Source organism: Myotis yumanensis, unplaced genomic scaffold, assembly GCF_028538775.1.
Source record: "Myotis yumanensis isolate MYYU_CA2020_CCGP unplaced genomic scaffold, mMyoYum1.0.hap1 SCAF_9, whole genome shotgun sequence".
Classification (NCBI taxonomy): Eukaryota; Metazoa; Chordata; class Mammalia; order Chiroptera; family Vespertilionidae; genus Myotis; species Myotis yumanensis.
In genome coordinates this window covers 38,653,154-38,674,815 of record NW_027223760.1, presented here as the reverse complement: position 1 = coordinate 38,674,815, position 21,662 = coordinate 38,653,154, and the positions used below count along the sequence as shown (strand labels likewise).

At 37.3% G+C, this 21,662-nt stretch overlaps 1 protein-coding gene across 1 annotated transcript in view; it reads left to right on the top strand.

Annotated features, from left to right (window-relative positions):
* SEMA3C (semaphorin 3C) overlaps positions 1-21,354 on the top strand; it is a 169,030-nt gene extending 147,676 nt beyond the window's left edge. The window contains exons 15-18 of the mRNA XM_070424142.1: positions 4,731-4,888; positions 11,771-11,838; positions 13,479-13,609; positions 18,601-21,354. Coding sequence (XP_070280243.1) covers positions 4,731-4,888; positions 11,771-11,838; positions 13,479-13,609; positions 18,601-19,014 — 771 coding nt within the window. The 3' untranslated portion in view covers positions 19,015-21,354. The remainder of the gene's footprint in view (positions 1-4,730; positions 4,889-11,770; positions 11,839-13,478; positions 13,610-18,600) is intronic.
* Positions 21,355-21,662: the final 308 nt, after the last annotated feature.

The following is a 21,662-nucleotide window of genomic DNA, read 5'->3' as shown; positions in this document are numbered from 1 at the left end:
GATTATACATGTCATTAAAAAAAATCTGAATGTTTCCAATCTAAGCCATAACCAAATTCAGGATTTGGTGAAGAAGTGTTCGACTATGATTACCAGCAGTGTTTAACCTTCTCCTTTGTGCCTGCACATGCAAATATACAAGGATCACAGAAAAGTGCGTTCTAATCTCTACATGTCCACCCCTAATGGTACCCCAAAGCAAACATTGTAAGGGCCAGAGCAGTATAATAAAAAGTGGAGAAGGCTTAAGAGCAGGAATGGCATACGTTTGAATCTTAACCTGACCGTAAATTACAAATGAATCCTCTAACTTCACTGAGCTAAGTTTCTGCCTCTACAAGGCAATGCGTTTCTCACAAATTAATTTATATAAATGGCCCGAAATAACGTGGTTCTTTGGTAACTGCTGTTTGTAGGAGCCTGAGACTCATTTTTCTTGGAATAGGGAATAAAGAAAGGTTTTATGTGTTAGCACAACTGATGACATAACTTTGGTGTTCTTCACCGTATTTGGTCCGATGCAGATGAACAAGTAATCCACAGTCAGTCTTGTCCTAGTTTTCACTCGACTAAATTTATGAAGAAAAATAAATAGAGTAAAACAAAACTAAAGATCTCATCTGTAATAATGTTTGTATGGTGCATAACAAACATTTTCCCAAGTAACAAGAAGCCATTTATCATTTCTCCCAGTGCCCTGGAGAGCTGAGTCCTAGTCAGAATTGTCTTTGAAGTCAGCAGCAGGAAAACCCTTCGTTTACTGTAGTTTAATGGAAAGCGAAAGTATTAGAGCAAAATTCAAAATGAACATGAAGCCATTTGTATGGCATGGTAGTTGTTCACTATACAGTTACAGGTTTCAACTTTTAATTCAACTTGTGAACTTGTAGTTCACAGTCCATTCCATAAAACTGCAATATACCACACACACATACACACAGAAAAAAACTGAGTATTAAATGCTTTCAACACCTTAAAATGTAGATAATTACAAATGTTTCATTAAATTAATTAGATAGAGGGCAGGGTAATTATTTGATTTTGGGGGGACTTCATTTGCCCAACTGCATACTGCCTTGTTACAGTGTGAAAGAACTACAAATTGCCAATGATAACATTATAGGTATATATACACATGTTTATATATCATGAATTTTTTTAAAAATATGTTTTTATTGATTTGAAAGAGAGAGGAAGGGAGAGAGATAGAAATATATTGCCCTACTGGTTTGGCTCAATGGATAGAGCCTGCGGACTGAAGGATCCCAGGTTCGATTCCGGCCAAGGGCATATGCCTGGGTTGCGGCTCCATCCCCAGTAGGGGGTGTGCAGGAGGCAGCCAATCAATGATTCTCTCTCATCATTGATGTTTCTATCTCTCTCTCCCTCTCCCTTCCTCTCTAAAAATCAATAAAATATATTTTTTTTTAAAAAGAAAAAAAAGAAATATCAATGCATCAGCATCAATTGGCTGCCTCCTGCATGACCCCTGATGGGGACTGAGCCCAAAACCCAGGCATGTGCCCTGACTGGGAATGGAAACATGACTTCCTGGTGCATGGGTAGATGCTCAACCAACTGAACCACACGGGCCAGGCTAAATATCATGAATTAGTACCTTCCTTAGTGCTCAAACTATTTTATTGTCATTTTTATGGACTTTTATTCTCTAAGTTATTCTTGCATTCTATGCAGCAGAAAATAGTTGAATTACTTTAAAAAAAAAGAATTTCTAAAATGAAACTATCTGTATCCTTTTCTCAAATAAACCAGTTCCCTCAAAAAATTTTAATGAAGCTGATGCATTCACTGTGTTATTTATTAATGTACTAAGTAAGCACCACTTTAAATATTGTTAGAGAAATGATTATTATCAAAACATGCAGTTGTTTTCTTATGGTTTGAATGTCTCAACTTGGGATCAATATTTTTCAGCCAAATTTTTGAAAAAAAATAGATCTGAATAAAAAATTATTTTACATTAGATATAGAGTGAGGTGTGATTCAAATGATTTATCAGAATTGAAAAATTATGAATTGCCAAGACCGGTTTGGCTCAGTGGATAGAGCATCGGCCTGTGGACTGAAAGGTCCCAGGTTCGATTCCGGTCAAGGGCATGTACCTGGGTTGCAGGCACATCCCCAGTGGGAGATGTGCAGGAGGCAGCTGATCAATGTTTCTCTCTCATCAATGTTTCTAACTCTCTATCTCTCTCCCTTCCTCTCTGTAAAAAATCAATAAAATATATTTAAAAAAAAAAAAAGAAAGAAAAATTATGAATTGATAATATACTCTACTACTACTGTTATTTAACATTCATTGAGCTCATAGGGTCAGAAAATATGCTAAAAATTTTATGTGGAGTTAGCTGTTACATTCATTTCTTACAAAAACTCTATAGGGTACATGCTCTATTATCCGTTTTAGCAAAAAGGAAGCTGAGGCCATAACCGGTTTGGCTCAGTGGATAGAGCATCAGCCTGTGGACTGAAAGGTCCTGGGTTCGATCCCGGTCAAGGGCATGTACCTTGGTTGCGGGCACATCTCCAGTAGGGAGTGTGCAGGAGGCAGCTGATCGATGTTTCTCTCTCATTGATGTTTCTAACTCTCTATCTCTCTCCCTTCCTCACTGTAAAAAATCAATAAAATATAATTAAAAAAAAAAAAAAGGAAGCTGAGATTCCGAAAAGTTACACAGCAAAATTTTGGTTGAGCCAGGGTTTGAATCCCAGAAGTATGCCCCCAGAGCCTGCTGGACAATGATGCCCCCACCGATTTAATTCTAAGTAGTATATATATGTATGTATGTATATATATATAGTATGTGTAGATGAATGTGTATGTGCACATGTGTGTGAATGTGTATGTACATGTATCCAAGATCCAGCTTAGAGAGGCTATGCTAACTTTGAATCACATATCAGTCCTTCGTAAAATATTTAGCGTCAATTAGAAACTTACTCCATCAATTCCTGAGAACCACTTTATGCTAGGCTAACGGAATTAGAGCAGTATCATAAAAACTCCTGACACCCTACAAAAGAAGGATAAAATCTTTATTTATGACTTAGGGTGCTGAATAGCTCTGGATACACAGAAAGTTTAAGACATGTCTACTTATAAATACTTACTAGAGGCCCAGTGCACAAAAATTTGTGCACTCGGGGGGGGGGGGGCCAGGTCCCCCAGTCCGGCCTGTGCCCTCTCGCAGTCTGGGACCCCCCGGGAGATAACAACCTGCTGGCTTAGGCCTGCTCCCGGGTGGCAGAGGGCATGCCCAATCCCTAGGTGCAGCCCCTGGTCGGGCTCAGAGCAGGGCTGATTGGGGAGTTGGGGCGCCGCCCCCTGTGATGCACATAGCAGGGCCGATCAGGGGGTTGGTGTGCTGCACCCTGTCAAACACAGAGCCGCAGGGCAATCAGGGGATTGGGGAGCTCCCCCCTATCAGGCACAGAGCAGGGCTGATCAGGAGGTTGGGGCGCCTTTCCCTGTCACTAACAGAGCAGGGCGGATAGGGAGGTTGTGGCCCCGCCTCCTGTCACTCACAGAGCCGCAGGGCGATCAGGGGGTTTGGGCGCTGCCCCCTGTCACGCTGATCCCGGTGCCAGGAGCCTCGCTGCTCCACTGATCCCGGTGCCGGGAGGCATATTACCCTTTTACTATATAGGATAGAGGCCTGGTGCACGGGTTGGGGCCGGCTGGTTTGCCCTGAAGGGTGTCCTGGATCAGGGTGGGGGTCCCCACTGGGGTGCCTGGCCAGTCTGGGTGAGGGGCTGAGGGCTGTTTTCCAGGTGGCGAGTGACTAAAGCTCCCAACTGCTCCTTGTTTTCTTCTTTTTTTTTTTTTATTTCTGGGCCAGCTTTAGCTCTGAGGCCTCGCTGCTGAAAACATTGATACAAAGTTTCGGTCCGGCTGGGTTTCAGTCCACTGGTTTCTGGGGTTTTGTTTACCTTCTTATTTGCAACATAGTACATAGTTGCTTAGAGTTGCAGCTGAGAGGCCGGCAAGTGAGGCGGGGAACGTTGGAGTCTGCAGCAAGCAAGCCTCATGCTCGCTTCAGTGCCTGGCTGCCGGCCGCCATCTTGGCTGATAGTTAATTTGCATATACTCACTGATTAGCCAATGAAAAGGCTAGCGGTCGTATGCTTATTACCATGTTTCTCTTTTATTAGTGTAGATATTCTCCTAAATAATTTGAAAATCACCTAATAAGAAATATGTCACTTTCAAAGGCATGTGAAAAATGTTTTTTTTATTTTATATACTACTATCTACTTTTTCTTCTAAACTTAAAAATGTCTTGTGTTTTAGACTTCATTTTTTCAAATTTACAACGTGATGGGTTGCCAGACTTGAAGAATAAGAAAGCTGCCTTGTACTTTGCAAAAAGACAGCATTCAAAGAAAAAAGCAAACACCATAATTTAAATCTGTAATATATTAGCTCAAATCTGAGAGAACAATGAATCCCAATGTCTAAAACACATTACCATTCTACATGGTACTCTGAGCTTTTTCCTTTAAACAGGAAAGTGGTAATGTTATAGGCATATTAACGTAAAAAAATTCTATTTATTTTGGCTTTATATCCTTCTGGACTTTGCTTCTTGTTTTCAGTCTAGTTTCAAAATGAATCCAGGGGTCTGTGGGCATATATTATAATGTGTTCCTGCTGAAAGTCCCCTTTTAACTTCCGTATCTGAAATAAATCATCATCATTCTTCTCATAGCAACAGTTGTATGTGAGTTCCAACGAAGGGGTTTCCCAAGTGTCTCTGCATCGCTGCCACATCTATGGCACAGCCTGCGCCGACTGCTGCCTGGCCAGGGACCCTTACTGCGCCTGGGATGGCCATTCCTGCTCTCGGTTCTACCCAACCGGGAAGCGGTGAGTATGAAGCATTCAGCTGAAAATCAAAATTGATGTCACCAGACAATTGTAGTATACTTTCAAACCGGCACTAAAAGCACCGTGAATAGTCTTTGAATGAAGAAAACGGTAGCGCTGTATAACTTGAGATTCTCAGGAATATGTTAACTAGAATACCATACTTTGGAAATTTTTTCCCCCTCCTTTTAAGGCACCTCTGCCACACAGTTTGCCATCTGTGATATAACAAATATTTCAATCAGGATTTATCTTTATTTTTTTTTTACATTAGCTAATTTTTAATCTTCTTTTCATGTTATATGCTTGCGTGTATTATTAAATCCCACCTTTCTAGGGTTTCCCTGTGCCACTTAATTCTCCTGTAATCGAATGCTTATGCTAGTTCCCTGGCCAGTGTGGCTCAGTGGTCATCCTCACCAAAGGGTTGCCAGTTCAGTTCCAGGGTGAGGGCACATGCCTGGGTTGTGGCTCCAGCCCACACATAGTGGGTGTGCAGGAGGCAGCTGAAGGATGTGTCACTCTTGAATTGACATTTCTCTTTCTCTCCCTCTCCCTTCCTCTCTCTAAAAATCAATATAAATATATTTTTTAAGTACTTGTGCTAATTTAAGCAAAAGGAACATTGCTCCAAGATGGGTAGCCTGAGTTGCTTTTTTGAAAACTTGATGAGCATTCTTTACTCTTTAGAATGATGAGTGCCTGGCTGCTGGTTAGATTAAGAGAACAAGGCAGTCTGAGGCAGTGACTTTTATCTAAGCAAAGATTTAGGCAGGAAACTCTGAACCAACTTGCACCCATTTAGAAGGGACCACCAGAACTGAAATTGACTGTAGAACAAAAAATACGCAGAATTTAGAACCAGCCAATGTCACAGATATTTTCAGTCATACCTTGATATGGGTCATGATGGATGACAGGACTAATACCTATAAAAATTAGTGTCAGCAGGAGAGAGCAAAATAGGACCAGCCATGATCAATGATCTTTTAAGTAAATCATTGGATGTTATCTTATAGATACTTTATTGCACGTCATAGATACAGGCCTTTAAGGACATTGGCAGTTTAAACAATCCTTGCACTTGTGCATATCAAGATGATTCTGATGCTTTTATCTATTAGTTCAACAAGTTTGTATCACCGGACACTTACTTGACATGCAATGTTCTAGAGCTAGGTATATCACTCTAAAAACAACAACTCAAAGGCAAAAATCCCTGCCTTGTGGGATAATAAATTCTAAAGGGTGAAGACAGATAATAAATAAGAAAACCCTCTAGTATGTAAAAAAAATGGGAATGTGTATGAATTATGAAATGGTAAAGAAGAGAGATAAGGGGTGTGGAAGCAGGGGGGTGCAATATTAAATGGGTGGACAGGGAGGCCGTACCAAGGATGAGATATTTGAACAAGGACTTGAATGTGAAGAAGAATGGAACCATGGCATTATTTGGAAGAATAGCATTTCAAAGAGGAGGTTCAGAAATCCTTCAAGCTGAATTGAAATAGAAATCTATAGAGAGATTATTAATATGTGAGTGATAATTTGACTTTTGTTTAATAAGACCTGGTTGGTTTTGTCTGGGATTGCAGACCTGGAGTAGAAGGAGGATGAGGGGAGAGGAGAGAGAAGCTGCAAAAAGGCCACTCTAATGATCCAGGTGAAATATAATGGTGACTTTCACAGGGATGATAGAGGTGGAGGTGGCAAAAGTGGTTTGATTCCGGACAGAGCTCATAGAATCTGCTAATGTAGTACATGTGGATGTTAAAGAAATAGAGGCCTCAAAGATGAACCAAGTTCTCAGAACTGAGCATTGGAAATATGTAGATGGAATTTAATGAGAAAGAGCAGACTGTCGAAGGAGTAAGTTTGTAGGGAGAAAGTTGATAAGTGAATGGTGCCTATAAGATATTCAAGTAGAGATGTTGAGTAGGAAGTTAGAAATATGAATCTGGAGTAGAGAGGGGTGGCCTGGGCTAGATAATTTGGAAGTCTTTTGTATTTAAATTCACGAGCTTTAAAGAGAACTCCCATTCTTTAAACCAGGATTTTCAGTATCTGTGTTCCAAAACCTATGTGCCTCCATGTCATTTTAAGATGTAATCAGGAGCTCTGTGGCTTCCTTAGGTTTCTACATAGAATTTATGGACTCATTACGCTGAGATCTTCCCTCTGCACGGGGCTGCAGGTCTGAATCTGGGCAAAAGTATGAGGCAAGCAAATTCCAAATGAAATCTCAGATTAAAAGTGATTTCTTTGGACACTCTTTGTATTTACAAGCATATCTGTTTTTGACTCCTAATTATGATAGCAGTGATGTTTCGAAATCATTTCCATAACTGTTTGTAAGGCCATTTTTTCCCCGTAGTAAATCATTCCAAAGGTTGGCATCTGTAAAACGTGGAACACAATCTTCAGTCTATTAAACAGATTTGGTGCTGAAGGAACCTGAAGCCCTTCCTCTCTAAGGAAGACAGTGATGTGGGGACCACAAAGGGCGTCTTACCACAGCCGTAGAAGCTTAGCAGCCTCTCCTATGACATGAAAGAATTGGGGATTAGCTCCCTCCCTGTAAAGCTCTCAGGCGTTGGCTTTGACCAACAAGCATACTTATTTAACAAACAAGAAATAGTTCTCAGGTAAAATCCTAGACTACGTGTGGACTGCCATTGCCTATTTGAGGTATCTCACTCAGGTTTGTGCTGAAATATGAGTTCACTCATTTGTTCTCACACTCTCCCACTTATTATAACCCCAGTTACTCTTTCTAAGATGTATATGGAAACATAGATTCCACATCATCGTCCTAATGTCACAAATCATGGCCTGAACCATGTTCTTGCAATAAACAAAGAACTGAAACAAGCTTACAGTTCTTTAAAGTTAATATGGTGCCTGGTATTAAACCATGTGTCACAGGTCTGCTGTCAGAGCTAATACATGCATTTAGTGAAGTGACAATATATGAAATCAATATACAAAAATCTGTTGCATTCCTATACACTAATAACAAACTATCAGAAAGAGAAACTAAGAAAGCAATTCCTTATGATTGCATCAAAGGACTAAAATACTCTATTTCACATTTGAAAGTTGCTAAGAGAGTGTATCTTAAAGCCGTCATCACAAGAAAAAAACACTTTCGTAACTATGTATGGTGACACATGTTAACTAGCCTTATCCTGGCAACCATTTTGTAATATATACATATATCAAAAAGTATGTTATGTATACCTGAAACTTATATATCAATTATACCTCAATAAAACAATACAAACAGGAAAAAATGTATCATGGTTTAAAATTAGTAGCCATTTAAAGAATATCTTGGTGATCTCTAGCAAAGTCCTCATTCTCTCACAAAAAGCCAAAAATGCAATATATATGGTATTTCTTGGCCTACTTATACTCATCTTTGGCTCACATACTGGAAATTTCATTAAAATATCTTTACTATTTAAATTATCCAAAGAATTTCCAAACTTCATGAAAGCAAAGCATGTTTGCTGAATAGATTAACTATTTCCTAAATTCCCATAGGTAGTATTTTATTCTTTAGAGATTAAATAGTAATGACAAAGATGCTCATTTGGAGAATTTTCCACATTCATTGTCTTTCTTTTTTTTTTCATCCTTACCCAAGGATGTGATTTTTATTGATTTTGAGAGAAAGGAAGGGGCAGAGAAAAAAACATCTATGTGAGAGAGAAACATGGGAATGAAATAAAAACATGTCCTTTGTATAGAAAAGAGAAATAGAGTTATATTTGGAAATCAGGGAAGTCTATACTTTGACAGAAAGCTGTTATATATCATTGGTTCAATAGTTTCTCTTTCTTGAAGAAGTTAGCAAATAGTAAACAATGTAAGCATTTTTTTCTCTTCACCCACAAGTATCTTAAATATTTGGGCATTAGTATCAAATATTGCAATTTAGACTCAAATGGTATTTGTTTTGGATTCAGATATGTACTTAGAAATTTTATTTTAAGACAGGATAATCAGTTCACTCTTCAAGTAAATATCTGTTTTCTATACAAGAAGAAAATGATTTCATTGTTTAGCCAAAGAAATAGACTATAATGGAGAAAACATTAGCAACTTGAGACAAATCCCAAATCCTACATGCAATGTAATATTATTCTGCCTATCAACATTATGAATGCCTTACAGGAAATCTACACATACAAAAGGCTCAAATGACAGCCTTGCTGATATCATCATTTAAACCAAGCCATAATAATGGTTTTTTGTAATTTAATGTCCGAAAGCGATGTGTTACTGTAAATTTAGATTGTCCAGCTTGAGGGTTCATGTACATGAGTAAACCATAACATGGTGCTGATCACAGAAAAATAAATTTAACCATTGTGAGTGATACTGCTTTGTCTTCATGGCTAAAAATGACCAGTTCAGCCGTAAGAGCTCTCATGTGGTGCTCATACAATTATACACTCATAAGCTGGCTGATAGTAAATAATACTGTGACTTAAATATATAGCAAATGTAATGCAGTCAAAACCTGTTAGAGGAACTATTCTAGAGAACAGCAATAACTATATTTTCTGAGACAAGAGTGACTTCCACTAGTTTGTGTTTGTACAGAAATATATAACTGAATAAAGATCATGTGACATTTTTGGAAAAAGCATACTTAAATAACACAAAATTTTGTACCTATATTTCTATATATAGATGTGTATAACCCATTGAATACATAAACTATTAACAATTTGCTATACCCTTAAAATGGCATTTCTCATTATCATTAGCTTTGAGATTGGTTTGCTTTGTAAATGTGATCATCCCTGTGTGATTTTTAATATTTCTGTTCTTACTAAATATTTTATCTTTAAGGATAAAAATATTAAGATAGATCTAATAATTAACCCACTTAGGTGATATGCTCATTCATATTTACTTCTCAGCATTGGTAGTAAGTAGCCAATTTATACCTGTGCTCCCAATATTTAAAGAGAATTTCCTTCCCTGTCTCTTATAGCAATGTACAGATCCATGAATCATTTATAAGAAAACTAGAGGCCCGGTGCATGAAATTCATGCACGGCAGGGGGGGCAGAGTCCCCCTCAGCCCTGCCTGCACCCTCTCCAATCCAGGTTGCCCCCAACTGCCCCCCCTGCTGGCCTGGTCGCCCCTGACTGCCCTCCATGCTGGCCTGGTCGCCCCCAACTGCCCCCCTCTGCCGCCCTGGTCGCCCCCAACTGCCCCGTCTGCCAGCCTGGTCGCCCCACGCAGCCTGCTGCTCGGTCATTTGGTCATCCCTCACTAACCCCCCTGCCGGCCTGGACACCCACAGCCTGTTTGGTCGTCCGTTCGGTTGTTTCCGATATGACAGCCCTAGGCTCTTTATATATATATAGATGTCAGTTACTCTGTTTTGATTTGTTGTACTGTGTAATAAAATCAAAACTAATATATGCAGCTGATACTAAGACTCAGAAAATTAAATAATTAGTTTGCAAGTAATTTAAAACTTTTATTTAAATCATGACCAATTTACAAGGGATGTAACTACATTTTTGAAATACTCAAGCTGGTGATACATAACAACTGAATGTAATGAGTGAACCTTAAGTAGATCCTGAATAAACTTAAAACACTCTTGGCTGTTTAACCTCAAAGCAGTCAATAGGATGAAGGAAGTTATATCAAGTTATGTGACTATCTCATCTTTTGTTTGTTCTTCTCTTGTTGACTCTGAGTCTGAATTTCCCAAAGAACAAATTCCTAAGGAGGACTGGATTGCAGAAGAGTGGGGACAACATTCACCCAAAGAGCTTACATATTTGATTGATTCCATACTGAGTAGTGAGGCATTATATCCATTTTTGGAAATCTCTATAATTTTCAACTTGTAAGCTTTTTAAGAACTACCTGCATTTTATATGTGTGTGATTTGAGTGGTGTTATTAATGTTTTTGTAAATATTTACTATGTTTTTCAATTTAGTTTAATTCCAACAACTTTGTACTTTAATAAAACATTCTAAACATTGCAAAAAATCTGTAAGATATATTTTGGGGTCAGCTAGAGAAATTTTGATATAAAATGTGTAGTATATGATATTATTGGATAAGTATTAATATCTTTACTGTGATAATATATTTAGGAAAATTACTTGTTCTTAGAAGATATATGCTAAATAGAGCATTTAAGCGTGAAACCACATCTGCAACTTATTTTCTAAAGATTTTCATATATGTAACATTCACAGTACATACATGACATATACTTTCATATGAGAGAAAAATAAATAAATATGACCAAATACAATTCCTGAATCTAGTTATACCACTATTCATTGTACTCATATACCAAATTTTCTGTGGACTTGAAATTTTCAAAATAAGAAATTAAAGGGAAACGCTTATTCTAGTAAATGAACAAGTTGCTTAACTTTATATTAAATATCCATATTCTATCTCTGTATTATTTATTTTGGAAAAGTTTTAATATACCCAAAAACTGTTAGAAAGTATTGATTTTTTAAAGAAAATTATGCTTAATTAAAAAAATTATAAGAAAGAAGATGATAGTGACTGTGTACTTTGGGAGAGATCATTTTAGGAAACTTTGGATGAATGTGTCTCTCTGCTAAAAATTTCTACTGTTAATTTGGAATCTAACATTTACTGAGGAAATGTACCTAAGAGGAGGTTCACAGCCATTGTATCACAAGTGGGAGATGGGGAGAGACTGAATTAATTTTGATTAAAAGCAATTATAATTGAAGCAGCGAACAAGAAGTATCAGATAATCAGACCTCTTTATGAAAACAGAGGCAATCACAATATTTTGAAATTAAAAATGCTGTCTTTTCATTCTAAGTCCTGTATCTATTTCTGCACTTACAGGAGGAGCCGAAGACAAGATGTGAGGCATGGCAACCCACTGACCCAATGCAGAGGATTCAATCTCAAAGGTAGTAACAGGGGGCAATGATCAAACTTTGATAAAGAGTAGCAAGGCTCCATACCACATTTCACTTAGGGAAACCTAAAATTCTTGGTATTTAGGTATGGTAATTAAAAATTAAATGCTATTTGTATGTATAACAAGAATTGTGAAAAACAAAAGCCTGGGAATTTTCAGTATTTGTCATTCTGTAATTGGCTTATTTCACTTAGCATAATGTCTTCCTCAGGGTTCATTCGGGGTTCTACCACGTGTCAGAAGTCCTTTACTGTTTAAGGCGGGAAAATATTCCATTATGTGTATATATATCAACTTTTCTACCCATTCATTCATCGCTGGACACTTGGGTTGCTTCCACAAATTGGTTCCTGTGAATAATCCTGCTCTGAATATTGGTGTACTGCAGTGGCTTAATTTTACAATTGATAACCATCCCCTATACTTTTGACAGTCCTGTCTTGTCCTTACAGTTAATCTACCCCCTTTCCTCCCATCCTGACGTGAAGCGATCATGTTATTACACTTTTCCCACTAATCCCCTCTCCCCTCATCAACCCAACCAACAGAAGTATCTCCAGGCAGAACTCGCCCTGGCTCACCAAGGAGCTGCAAATGAGCCTCTGTTAACATTTCACACTGAGACTCCCAATGTAATCTTTCTGAATCCGGAGTTACCTCTTCGCTATTTACTGAGTGTTTCATAAACCTTGTGTCCATTCTCCTTAATGGTCATAGTAGTCATAGTGGTGGGAGTATTGGAATAGAGGTAATGAACAAACATCGATGTTGATTTTGTGTCAGGAACTGAGCTTAAATGTTTGGGGTTTTTTTTATGGATTATCTCACTTACTGCTCAAGAAACTCTGCTCAAGTAGGGTCTGTTTCTATTCCCACATTATAAATGAGTATTCTGTCTGTCTAAGCCACCCCATGATTATACTAAAAGCTTTTCCTAATTTAAAAATTTCAGTAAAGAACCTCTATGAAATTATTATACTCTGTGTTTTAGAGCCAAGTAAACTGAGACACAGAGAGATCAAGTAATTTGTCTGAGGTTACAGAGCCGGTAGCAGTGGAGTCAGGAATTTCTCTCAGGTACCTCTGATTCAAAGCCAGTGTTCTCAACCACTCCATCCCACTGTGGCCTCACCTTGCTCTCTACCTTTCCTGCTCTTTCTGAATTTTATTGATACTACATTGAATATGGGATGGATCTGGCTTTAATACTGCCTGGCATTGACTAACTCCTTAGCTAGGATACATTTCCTCATAACTTACAGGCTCAGTTTGCTCAGCTGTGAAAAGCTGAGAGAACCTAAATCACAAGGACGTTGTCATAATTAAATGCTCAAGGTGGTATTAAGTGCATTCCTGTTGTTGTTACACCTCTACTACTTGGTGTAAAGTGATTCTTGAATAAATATTGATTTCCTTATGTCTTTCCTTTCCTTTGGACTAAATAAAACAGGTGAACCATGTACAGTATAATAGTCTGCTTGTTAAGTGATTAAGACTGATTCTGGGGGCTGCCATAATTGATCTGAATTTTATAGAAAACTAGACATTCAAATAGGAGAATAGACTCTAAATTCCATTGTTTCTCTCTCTCTCTCTCTCTCTCTCTCTCCATTTATTTTTGCTTCCCAGCATATAGAAATGCAGCTGAAATTGTTCAGTATGGAGTCAAAAATAACACCACTTTCCTTGAGTGCGCCCCCAAGTCTCCGCAGGCATCTATCAAGTGGTTGTTACAGAAAGACAAAGACAGGAGGAAAGAGGTGAGTGAGAGCACAGCAGCCATCAATCAGGGCTTTGCAAAGAGCATTAAATCACCGTCCCTCACTGAGGTGCAGATCAAAGGAAAGGCGTCTGATCATCCTTTTATGTCTGTGGGATGACAAGTGCCTCCTCCTGTAACCTCCTTTGTCCGTGGGGTTGATGGATTCATTAGAAATCCCCTCTGCCTGCTCACCTCAACAACAGGGTGGCGAAACAAGAGCTCGGGCACTCAGACAGGGGTAGTGATGTGAGGAAGCATCTGTAAAAGGAACAAGATGTGGCAAATCCAGAAGCCAAGCTCTCACACAACAGCACCTTTGTGCGGTTCACAAGATAAAAGGGGCTTTAAAAGAAAAGTTGAGTTCTCCTCAACAAAAAATCACCCCGAAGTATAACCTTTACGGTAAAGAACATTTTTCTGCTGTGTGGTCATCTGTTTCCACTGCTTTATTATTCATAACTCTCGGGGTTTGGTTAGGTAATATATGGAATCATTGTTTAAGAGCTGCTGCCTTTATTTAGTGATTTTGGGGAAAAACTAGATTTTCAAATAAAAGAACACTTACATTAACTTTTTGCTGATTGGAAAGAGCTGTTTAAAAGGAAAACATAAAATGGCTTAGGGTGAAATATGATAAATAATGAATTTCATAATGTTGATGTCATGTTGTCCTGACAAATGACAGAAAAAAAGAGGAAAAAATATATATGTATACCTAAAGCCTCAGAGTAGTCTAAAATGTAATGCTGTTTTCAGTACATCATAAAATCTGATCGAAGGGGGGAAGGGAGCTTACTACATTTATGTGAGTTCTATGTGGGCAGTTTTGGTCCTACATGTAAGTTAATTAGGGCTGTGTAAAATGGATACATCCCAAGCTATAGAATCTAGATACTGCATCAGAGTTACTAAAATAGATGTTGGCTCCATTTGAGAAAATGCTTTCCAACTCTCAGACCTGCCTATCCAGAAATGCTATGAGCTGTTTAGGAAATTGTGTGTACCGTGCCACTAGAATATTAAAACACAGGATGATGACCACTTGCATCAGAAGGGACTTATCTCTCTGGAGAAAGATGTGCTAGGTGGACTTCAGGGCCCCTTCTTGGCCTAGAATTCAAGGATATTAAAAAAATTTAAAGATATTTTATTAATTTTTAAAAATGTTTATTGGATATCTATTTTCTTAGCTATAAAATCTATCATCAAAGAAGTCTTGGATTTCTACAGTCTAATTGACTTTAAGTTCTTTGGAATGGATATAGATTATAATAATAACTGCCTTGCAAAGTAACCTGGGCTAGAAGTCATAATGTGTGATGATGAACATCAGATAGGAATGATGTTCTTGGGCTAGAACATGACACAAAGTCTGTCCGTATGTATGTTAATAGGAAACCTAAAATTCAAACAGGGATTATCTAATAAGAATAAAATGTTTTCCTTTTATTCAGTAAAAAGTTCCACAAAATAATATACAGTATAAGTAAATATAATTTTTGTTGTTTAAAATCAAAGTAAATGAACATACACAGCATTGAATACATTTATTAATACAGAAATTAATAAATGAATTTTAAAATGAAATATGTTATTAAATCTCTCGTAATAATTCTATTCTATTTCAAAATGTTCAAGAATGTGGAGACTCAAAATGTTAATTAATGTCTTAATTTTTTAATAAAAAACATAAGAATGCTATAATTTAAGATTATAAAAGAATTAACTCTAATATAATTATAAAAATCTATTCTGTGCTGAATTTAATCAGAGCTCAAGTCCACTGATTCTTAATTTAGTTGAATGTACTATTAATATTTTATTAAATTTATCCTAATTCTTCCTTACTAGTTTAGGCAAATATACACTATTTCTCATATCAATAATATATAAATATTGAACTTTTAAAAAAAGTAAGCTAAATGGTAAAAACTAGTGGCAAAAAATATAGTTTTAGAGAATAGTATAAAGTGAAAAACACAAGCCTTCCTTCCTTTCACTTTAATACTTCTTCCCACTTCCCAGAGCATAAGGCTACCAAATGATATATTTAATTATTATATATTCCTCCAAATATTATCTATAATTTTTCTAAACCCCCACTATTTAATATCTCTCTATATATAAAAAGCCAGCGACTGGAATGCCATAACAATGAGAATGACAAGTTGCTATGAGGCCCACTGCAGCCAGCAAACTGGCCCAATCAGGGGGTGGGGCCAGCTGGCCAACCTCTTGCAGCCCCTTCCCCCAGCTGGCCCCACCCCCTATTGGCCCCCACCACCCCGTTGGCCCATGGCTCCACCCCCCAACTAGCTCCGCCCCCAATCAACCCCCCCCACTCCAATCAGGGGCAGGGCCAGCTGGCCAACCACCCATGGCCCCTCCCCTAGGCCGCTGGCCCTGATGGGCCCCCCCCACCCCTTTGGGGGTGGGGCCGGCCAGCCCACCACCCACAGCCCCTCCTGATGGCCGACCCCCGCCGCCAATCGGGGGCGGGGCCTGCCGGCCAATCACCTGTGGCTCCTCCCCCCTACCTACCTGGCCCTGATCGGGTCCCAATCAGGGCAGGTCAGCCAGCCAACCTCCTGCCGTCTCCTCCTCCCAACAGGCCCTACCCCAATCCACCCCAATTGGGGCTGGGCTGGCTGGACCCCACCATGCATGAATTCATGCACTGGGCCTCTAGTCAGTATATATGAAGCTACTTCATTTTTCTTGGTTGCATAGTTTTCCATTGTATAAACATACCTTAAGTATTTTAAAGCTATCATTTGGTTAGGTTTTTTCCTTATGTTTCCTCTTAACAAAAACATTATGCAAATAAAAATATGCATACTTATAAGAGTATATCTCCTAACAAATCCTTGAAAATGAAATTTCTGCACCAAGTATACATGTTATATAGGTACATGTTATATAGATATTATCAAATTGACCTCCAAAAATTTCCCCAATTTTGCACAAAAAGGAAAGGCTTTCTTTTCTTTCATTTCTGAGTGTATTTACACATTATCTAAACTATTTCTGATGCACATTTAAACTTCAAAATTGAACATCAAATTTTTGCTTTTATACATTCTAATCTTTACTTCCTCCTGCTCTCTCTTATCTAGTTCTGTTCCATTTGTCTATGTTTCAATACTATACTATTTTGTGTGGGCAACTTCTTATCTAAAAGAACCTGTCTTTGATTTGGATTCTGTTAAAATATGTATTTATATAGAAATGTACCATTTAGAAAAACATTTCACATGCATTCCTTTATGTTATTTTATGTCAAATTTCTTTTTGCCTCAGTGAGAAGGTATTCCAGAGTATATAGGGCAAGGACATTCTTAGCACTTGGGTTTAATCTGCTCATTGGGAATACCATAGCTGGAACTGTAGGGAAGGTGGGCTTCCAGCACTTAGCTGATGTCTAGCAAATGACAGTCTGTTTTTTGTGTTGTTGCTTTTTCAGTATAAGCCTATAAAATAATTATATATTATTAACCTCATTACTTTTTATTTCTTTTCTTTGGAAAGTAAAACCACTTACAAATCTTATGAGACAATGGCATTACAGCTTATTTTTAGTGATTCTTTAGTGTGAGATAATTGGCAAAAGCCTTTGATAATGTTCAAAACTGTCTCTGCTTATATAATTTTTAGTTAGGAGAATATTTATTCACTCATTCAAAAGGGTACAATTCATCCCTTTAATTGTTGCTTCATGTTTTTACTAAGTTTTTTTTTCTACAATAAAAGGTGAGAACTCCAGGATGAAAGAGATATTTTTTTTTTGTATACTTAAAAATGGTTAAAATAGTAAATTTTATTATATATATACATACACACAATAAAAAAGTTTCTAAAAATGCCAAGGAAAACCATTCTGAGAGTATGCAACAGCAGCTAATAAACCAGCAAGGTAGATCCAAATTTGAAGTAAACTATAGTCTGTATACAAACTGAGACATGCAAGGTATTTTCTCCAGCACTGGCCATAGTCTATCCTTTGTTCTGGCAGATAATGATGTGGAGCATAAAATAGGGGAAGAATAGGAACACACGTGGTATAGTGTGTCCCAGGCTTATGAAACATTTCCATCCAAGTATGTTGGGGTCCTGCCCCAGCAGGTCCAGGGATCCCCAAAGGTGTGGACGGAGTCGGCGAAGAAGGAATGACATGGAGACTGGGTTCACTTCATCAGCATAGCGAGGTTCTCCCTCCAGGATCTCCAGCCAAGTTCTGTGTACAGGTTCTCTTGCTAGGTTCTCTAGCCAGTCTCTGTCCAGGTTCTCTTGCTATGTTCTGTCTAGGTTCTCCAGCCAAGTTCTGTAGCCAGGTTCTGTCCAGGATCTTTTGCCATGTTCTCTCCCTAGGTTCTGTCTCTAGGTTCTTCTGTCTCTAGGTTCTGTCTCTAGGTTCTTCTGCCAGGTTCTCTCGCTAGGTTCTGTTTCTAGGTTCTGTCTTTAGGTTCTGTCTAGGATCTCCAGTCAAGTCCTGTCTCTAGGTTCTGTCTGTAGGTTCTGTCTGTAGGTTCTGTCTGTAGGTTCTCTGTCTAGGTTCTGTGTCTAGGTTCTGGCTCTAGGTTCTGTCTAGGATCTCCAGCCAAGTCCTGTCTCTAGGTTCTGTGTAGGATCTTTTGCCATGTTCTCTCCCTAGGTTCTCTCTCTAGGTTCTGGAAAGAGATATTTTAAATTATGTGTGAATTTCATTTGCTGTATATGTTGACTCTGAGTCATATTCCAAAAGCAACCAAAATTCTGGGCTTATCTGTGGAGAAACTACTGTCCAAAAGGAATTTACTTTATGCTGTTTTGGGCAATATGAGTGAGAACTTCACTCTCTCTTTTAAAATCTGTGTCCACTAAGAAGGAAATTAGTTAGTCTTCCATACTTTTGCCAAATTTGTTAAAATCAACAGTATTCTGTATATGTTGCCCATATATTTCTAGAAGGTACAGAGTTGGCTTTTCAGAACTTTGATGTCTCTCTTGTAGGTCAAGCTGAATGAACGCATCATAGTCACTTCACAAGGACTCCTCATCCGCTCCATTCAGGATTCTGACCAAGGACTGTATCACTGCATTGCCACAGAGAACAGCTTCAAGCAGACCATCGCCAAGATCAACTTTAAAGTTCTAAATTCTGATATGGTAGCTGTTGTGACAGACAAATGGTCCCCATGGACCTGGGCTAGCTCCGTGAGGGCTCTGTCTTTCCACCCGAAGGACCTCATGGGGGCATTCAGCCACTCAGAGATGCAGATGATTAACCAGTACTGCAAAGACACTCGGCAGCAACATCAACACGCAGAAGAATCCCAAAAGATGAGAGGGGATTATGGCAAGTTAAAGGCTCTCATCAACAGCCGGAAAAGTAGAAACAGGAGGAATCAGTTGCCAGAGTCATAATGTTTTCTTACGTGGGGCGTATGCTCCCCATAGCCTTCAATGGTCGGTCTGTCTTCAGTAATCAGATGTTGAACAAAGAATCTTGTTCTTACCCACGGGAAATTCCTGAGAAAGGTGATTACACACTCCTAAAGTGAATGTTACATGAACTGAAACACGCATGCATTTTCTTGTATGATAGTGACTAGCGCTAGACATGTCATGATCCTCATGGTGCATATAAATATTTAAATTAACCTAGATTTTATTTATATCTTTATTTACCTTTTCTTCAAATTAAGATGGTGGTTATAAGTCTAGAATTCTTACATCCCTGCATTGAACGAGGGCCATAACCCTGTGGTCTTCCTTCCTTGGTTTAAGGATCTCTAAGGTCACTGATTTTGTGTATGAAAATAAATACCAAAGTCACAACTTTTATATGGTCAGAGTCATATAAATGTATGTGACAGAGTAGTTATCAAAGACTAGAAAAAAGACAAGGAAGAGGGCATCTGAAAGTTATATAAAATAAAAGTACTTCATGAAGAGATAATGAGTTTACATGCTCCCGGTGAACTATGTTGCTGGTTACTTTTAGCTTTGTAAAAATTGTCAGTTGCTAAGATCTGTCACTGACTTGTTGCCTTGTTTCCAGTAGATAAAATGAATGACCCTCATGGCAAACAGCTTTGATTGGAGTTATGTCAGTGAAGCATTTATGTTTATATTCTTATGCTATCATATTCCAAACAAAAGCACTTTTTTTGGAAATCCTTTAAGTTATTCTAGACTCAGAGACTATAACGTAATCCTGTTTAATAGATTGAGTTTGTTCTAATTTTTTAGTCTGTGTGACAAATTAGACAATATAAGAATAAAACTATTTTGAATTATCAAATTTGTATATGAGGGTTAAAACCATCACAATGGAATAATGAGAAAAAACAAAATAGAAAATGCAATTTTATTAGCAAAATTTTATTAAAATATTACGACTTTTTAACTTTAATAATTAATTCCATTATTATCTCATATTTTGTTTGTTTACCAACCTCAGATATAAAATTTATTTTTAAGTCATCAGTAAATTTTTAATGATCTTTTGTGAAGAGGTGTTCATTTTGTGAACAAATGAAAAAAAATCTAGTCTGAACAAAAATAGATATAACTTTCTTTTAAAAGAATGTTCGTTCATTATGTTCACTGGTACATAAATACAAATGTGAGTTTTGTGATGAATAAAATAATTATCTTCTAGTTGTATGCTTGAATCATTTTATTAGATAATTTAATGTGAATTTTTATTCCAAATAACAATGAGATGAAAATTTCTTCATACTTTCATATTTCTTTTCAAGTCACAAATTTGTTCTTTCATTTTATTTGCCTTTAAAGATAATTTCCAGGTACGAACAGAAATTGCATGATATACCTAATCAAAAAAGTTTTACTTGTAGTTAACCATCTATGAAGAATGAATCAAGGTAAATATGTCACCTTTTTAAGCACTACAATATAAAGTTTCAAGAACTGAAAATCATTGTGAAAGTGAATGTAGTCACTGATCTTAATCTAAGAATATGATTAATTATCTAAGTGGTGGTAAATTATAAGAGGCCTCAATAGGGCAAAAATAGCTGTTGAACACAACATAACAATGTTTATTTTTAAATAAAAAGGTATTAATTAAAAACTATTGTTGCAAATATGTATAATTCTAAAGTAGTCCCTAAAGCAAATTATACAAATCATTTGCCTGCTTACAGGAGATAAATAAACCTCTCTATTTCTCCTCAACGTGCACAAATAGAAAAGTGTGTAACGCCAAAACCATCTTCTGTGTTTATGGTCAAGCTATTCTAGGTACAGAGTTGAAAGTACAATCGTTTCAGAGTCAAAAGACAGGGGAAACCACACAGGACCTCTTGCTTCATATAAATGATAAGGGTGTTTAATTTTGTAATGTTATTTGTGCTATTTAATACATTTTACTTTAACATTATTAACTTGTATATACTTTTATTACTTTTAAAATTATAGAAATCCTTGTTGAACAGAACTGCCAAATGTAAAGAAAATTTTCTTTTTAAAAAATATTGTTAATGTATACTGAATGTTGATGGTAGATTGGTTTTATTTTGTGTAGATTGACAATTTGAAGACAATATGTTTTCCATTTGTATTATATATAACATTTCCTAGAAAAGCACTTTTTTCAAAGTGTAGGTTTGTGAATAGATTTTAGCATGATGAAACTGTCATTGCAGTGAATGTTCACTCTGTGTAAGAAAATAAGATCAATGTAGTTAGTAAATTAATATTTAATTGGATGTTGAATAAAGCATTTGCCTGGCAAAATTTAGATTTTGAGATTTCTTCTATTTCTGAGTGTGCAATCTGTAGCAAGGAAAGTGGAGACAAAGGTCATGACAGAAATTAAAAGTGATCCCAACAAATCTTTCAATCTGAGGATTCTGTACTACTCCCCAGTTGCCTCTGTATCTCCCTTGCTTATATTTCAACTTAACCTTAATTTTAAATAATTTTAATATATGCTGTATAATTATAATGCATTTCTAGAGCTTTATATTTCCTACCTATGTGAAGAACAATTTTGAGAAAAAGATGACAGTTTCCTATATCTATTCTTCTAGCTGAAGTCGAGA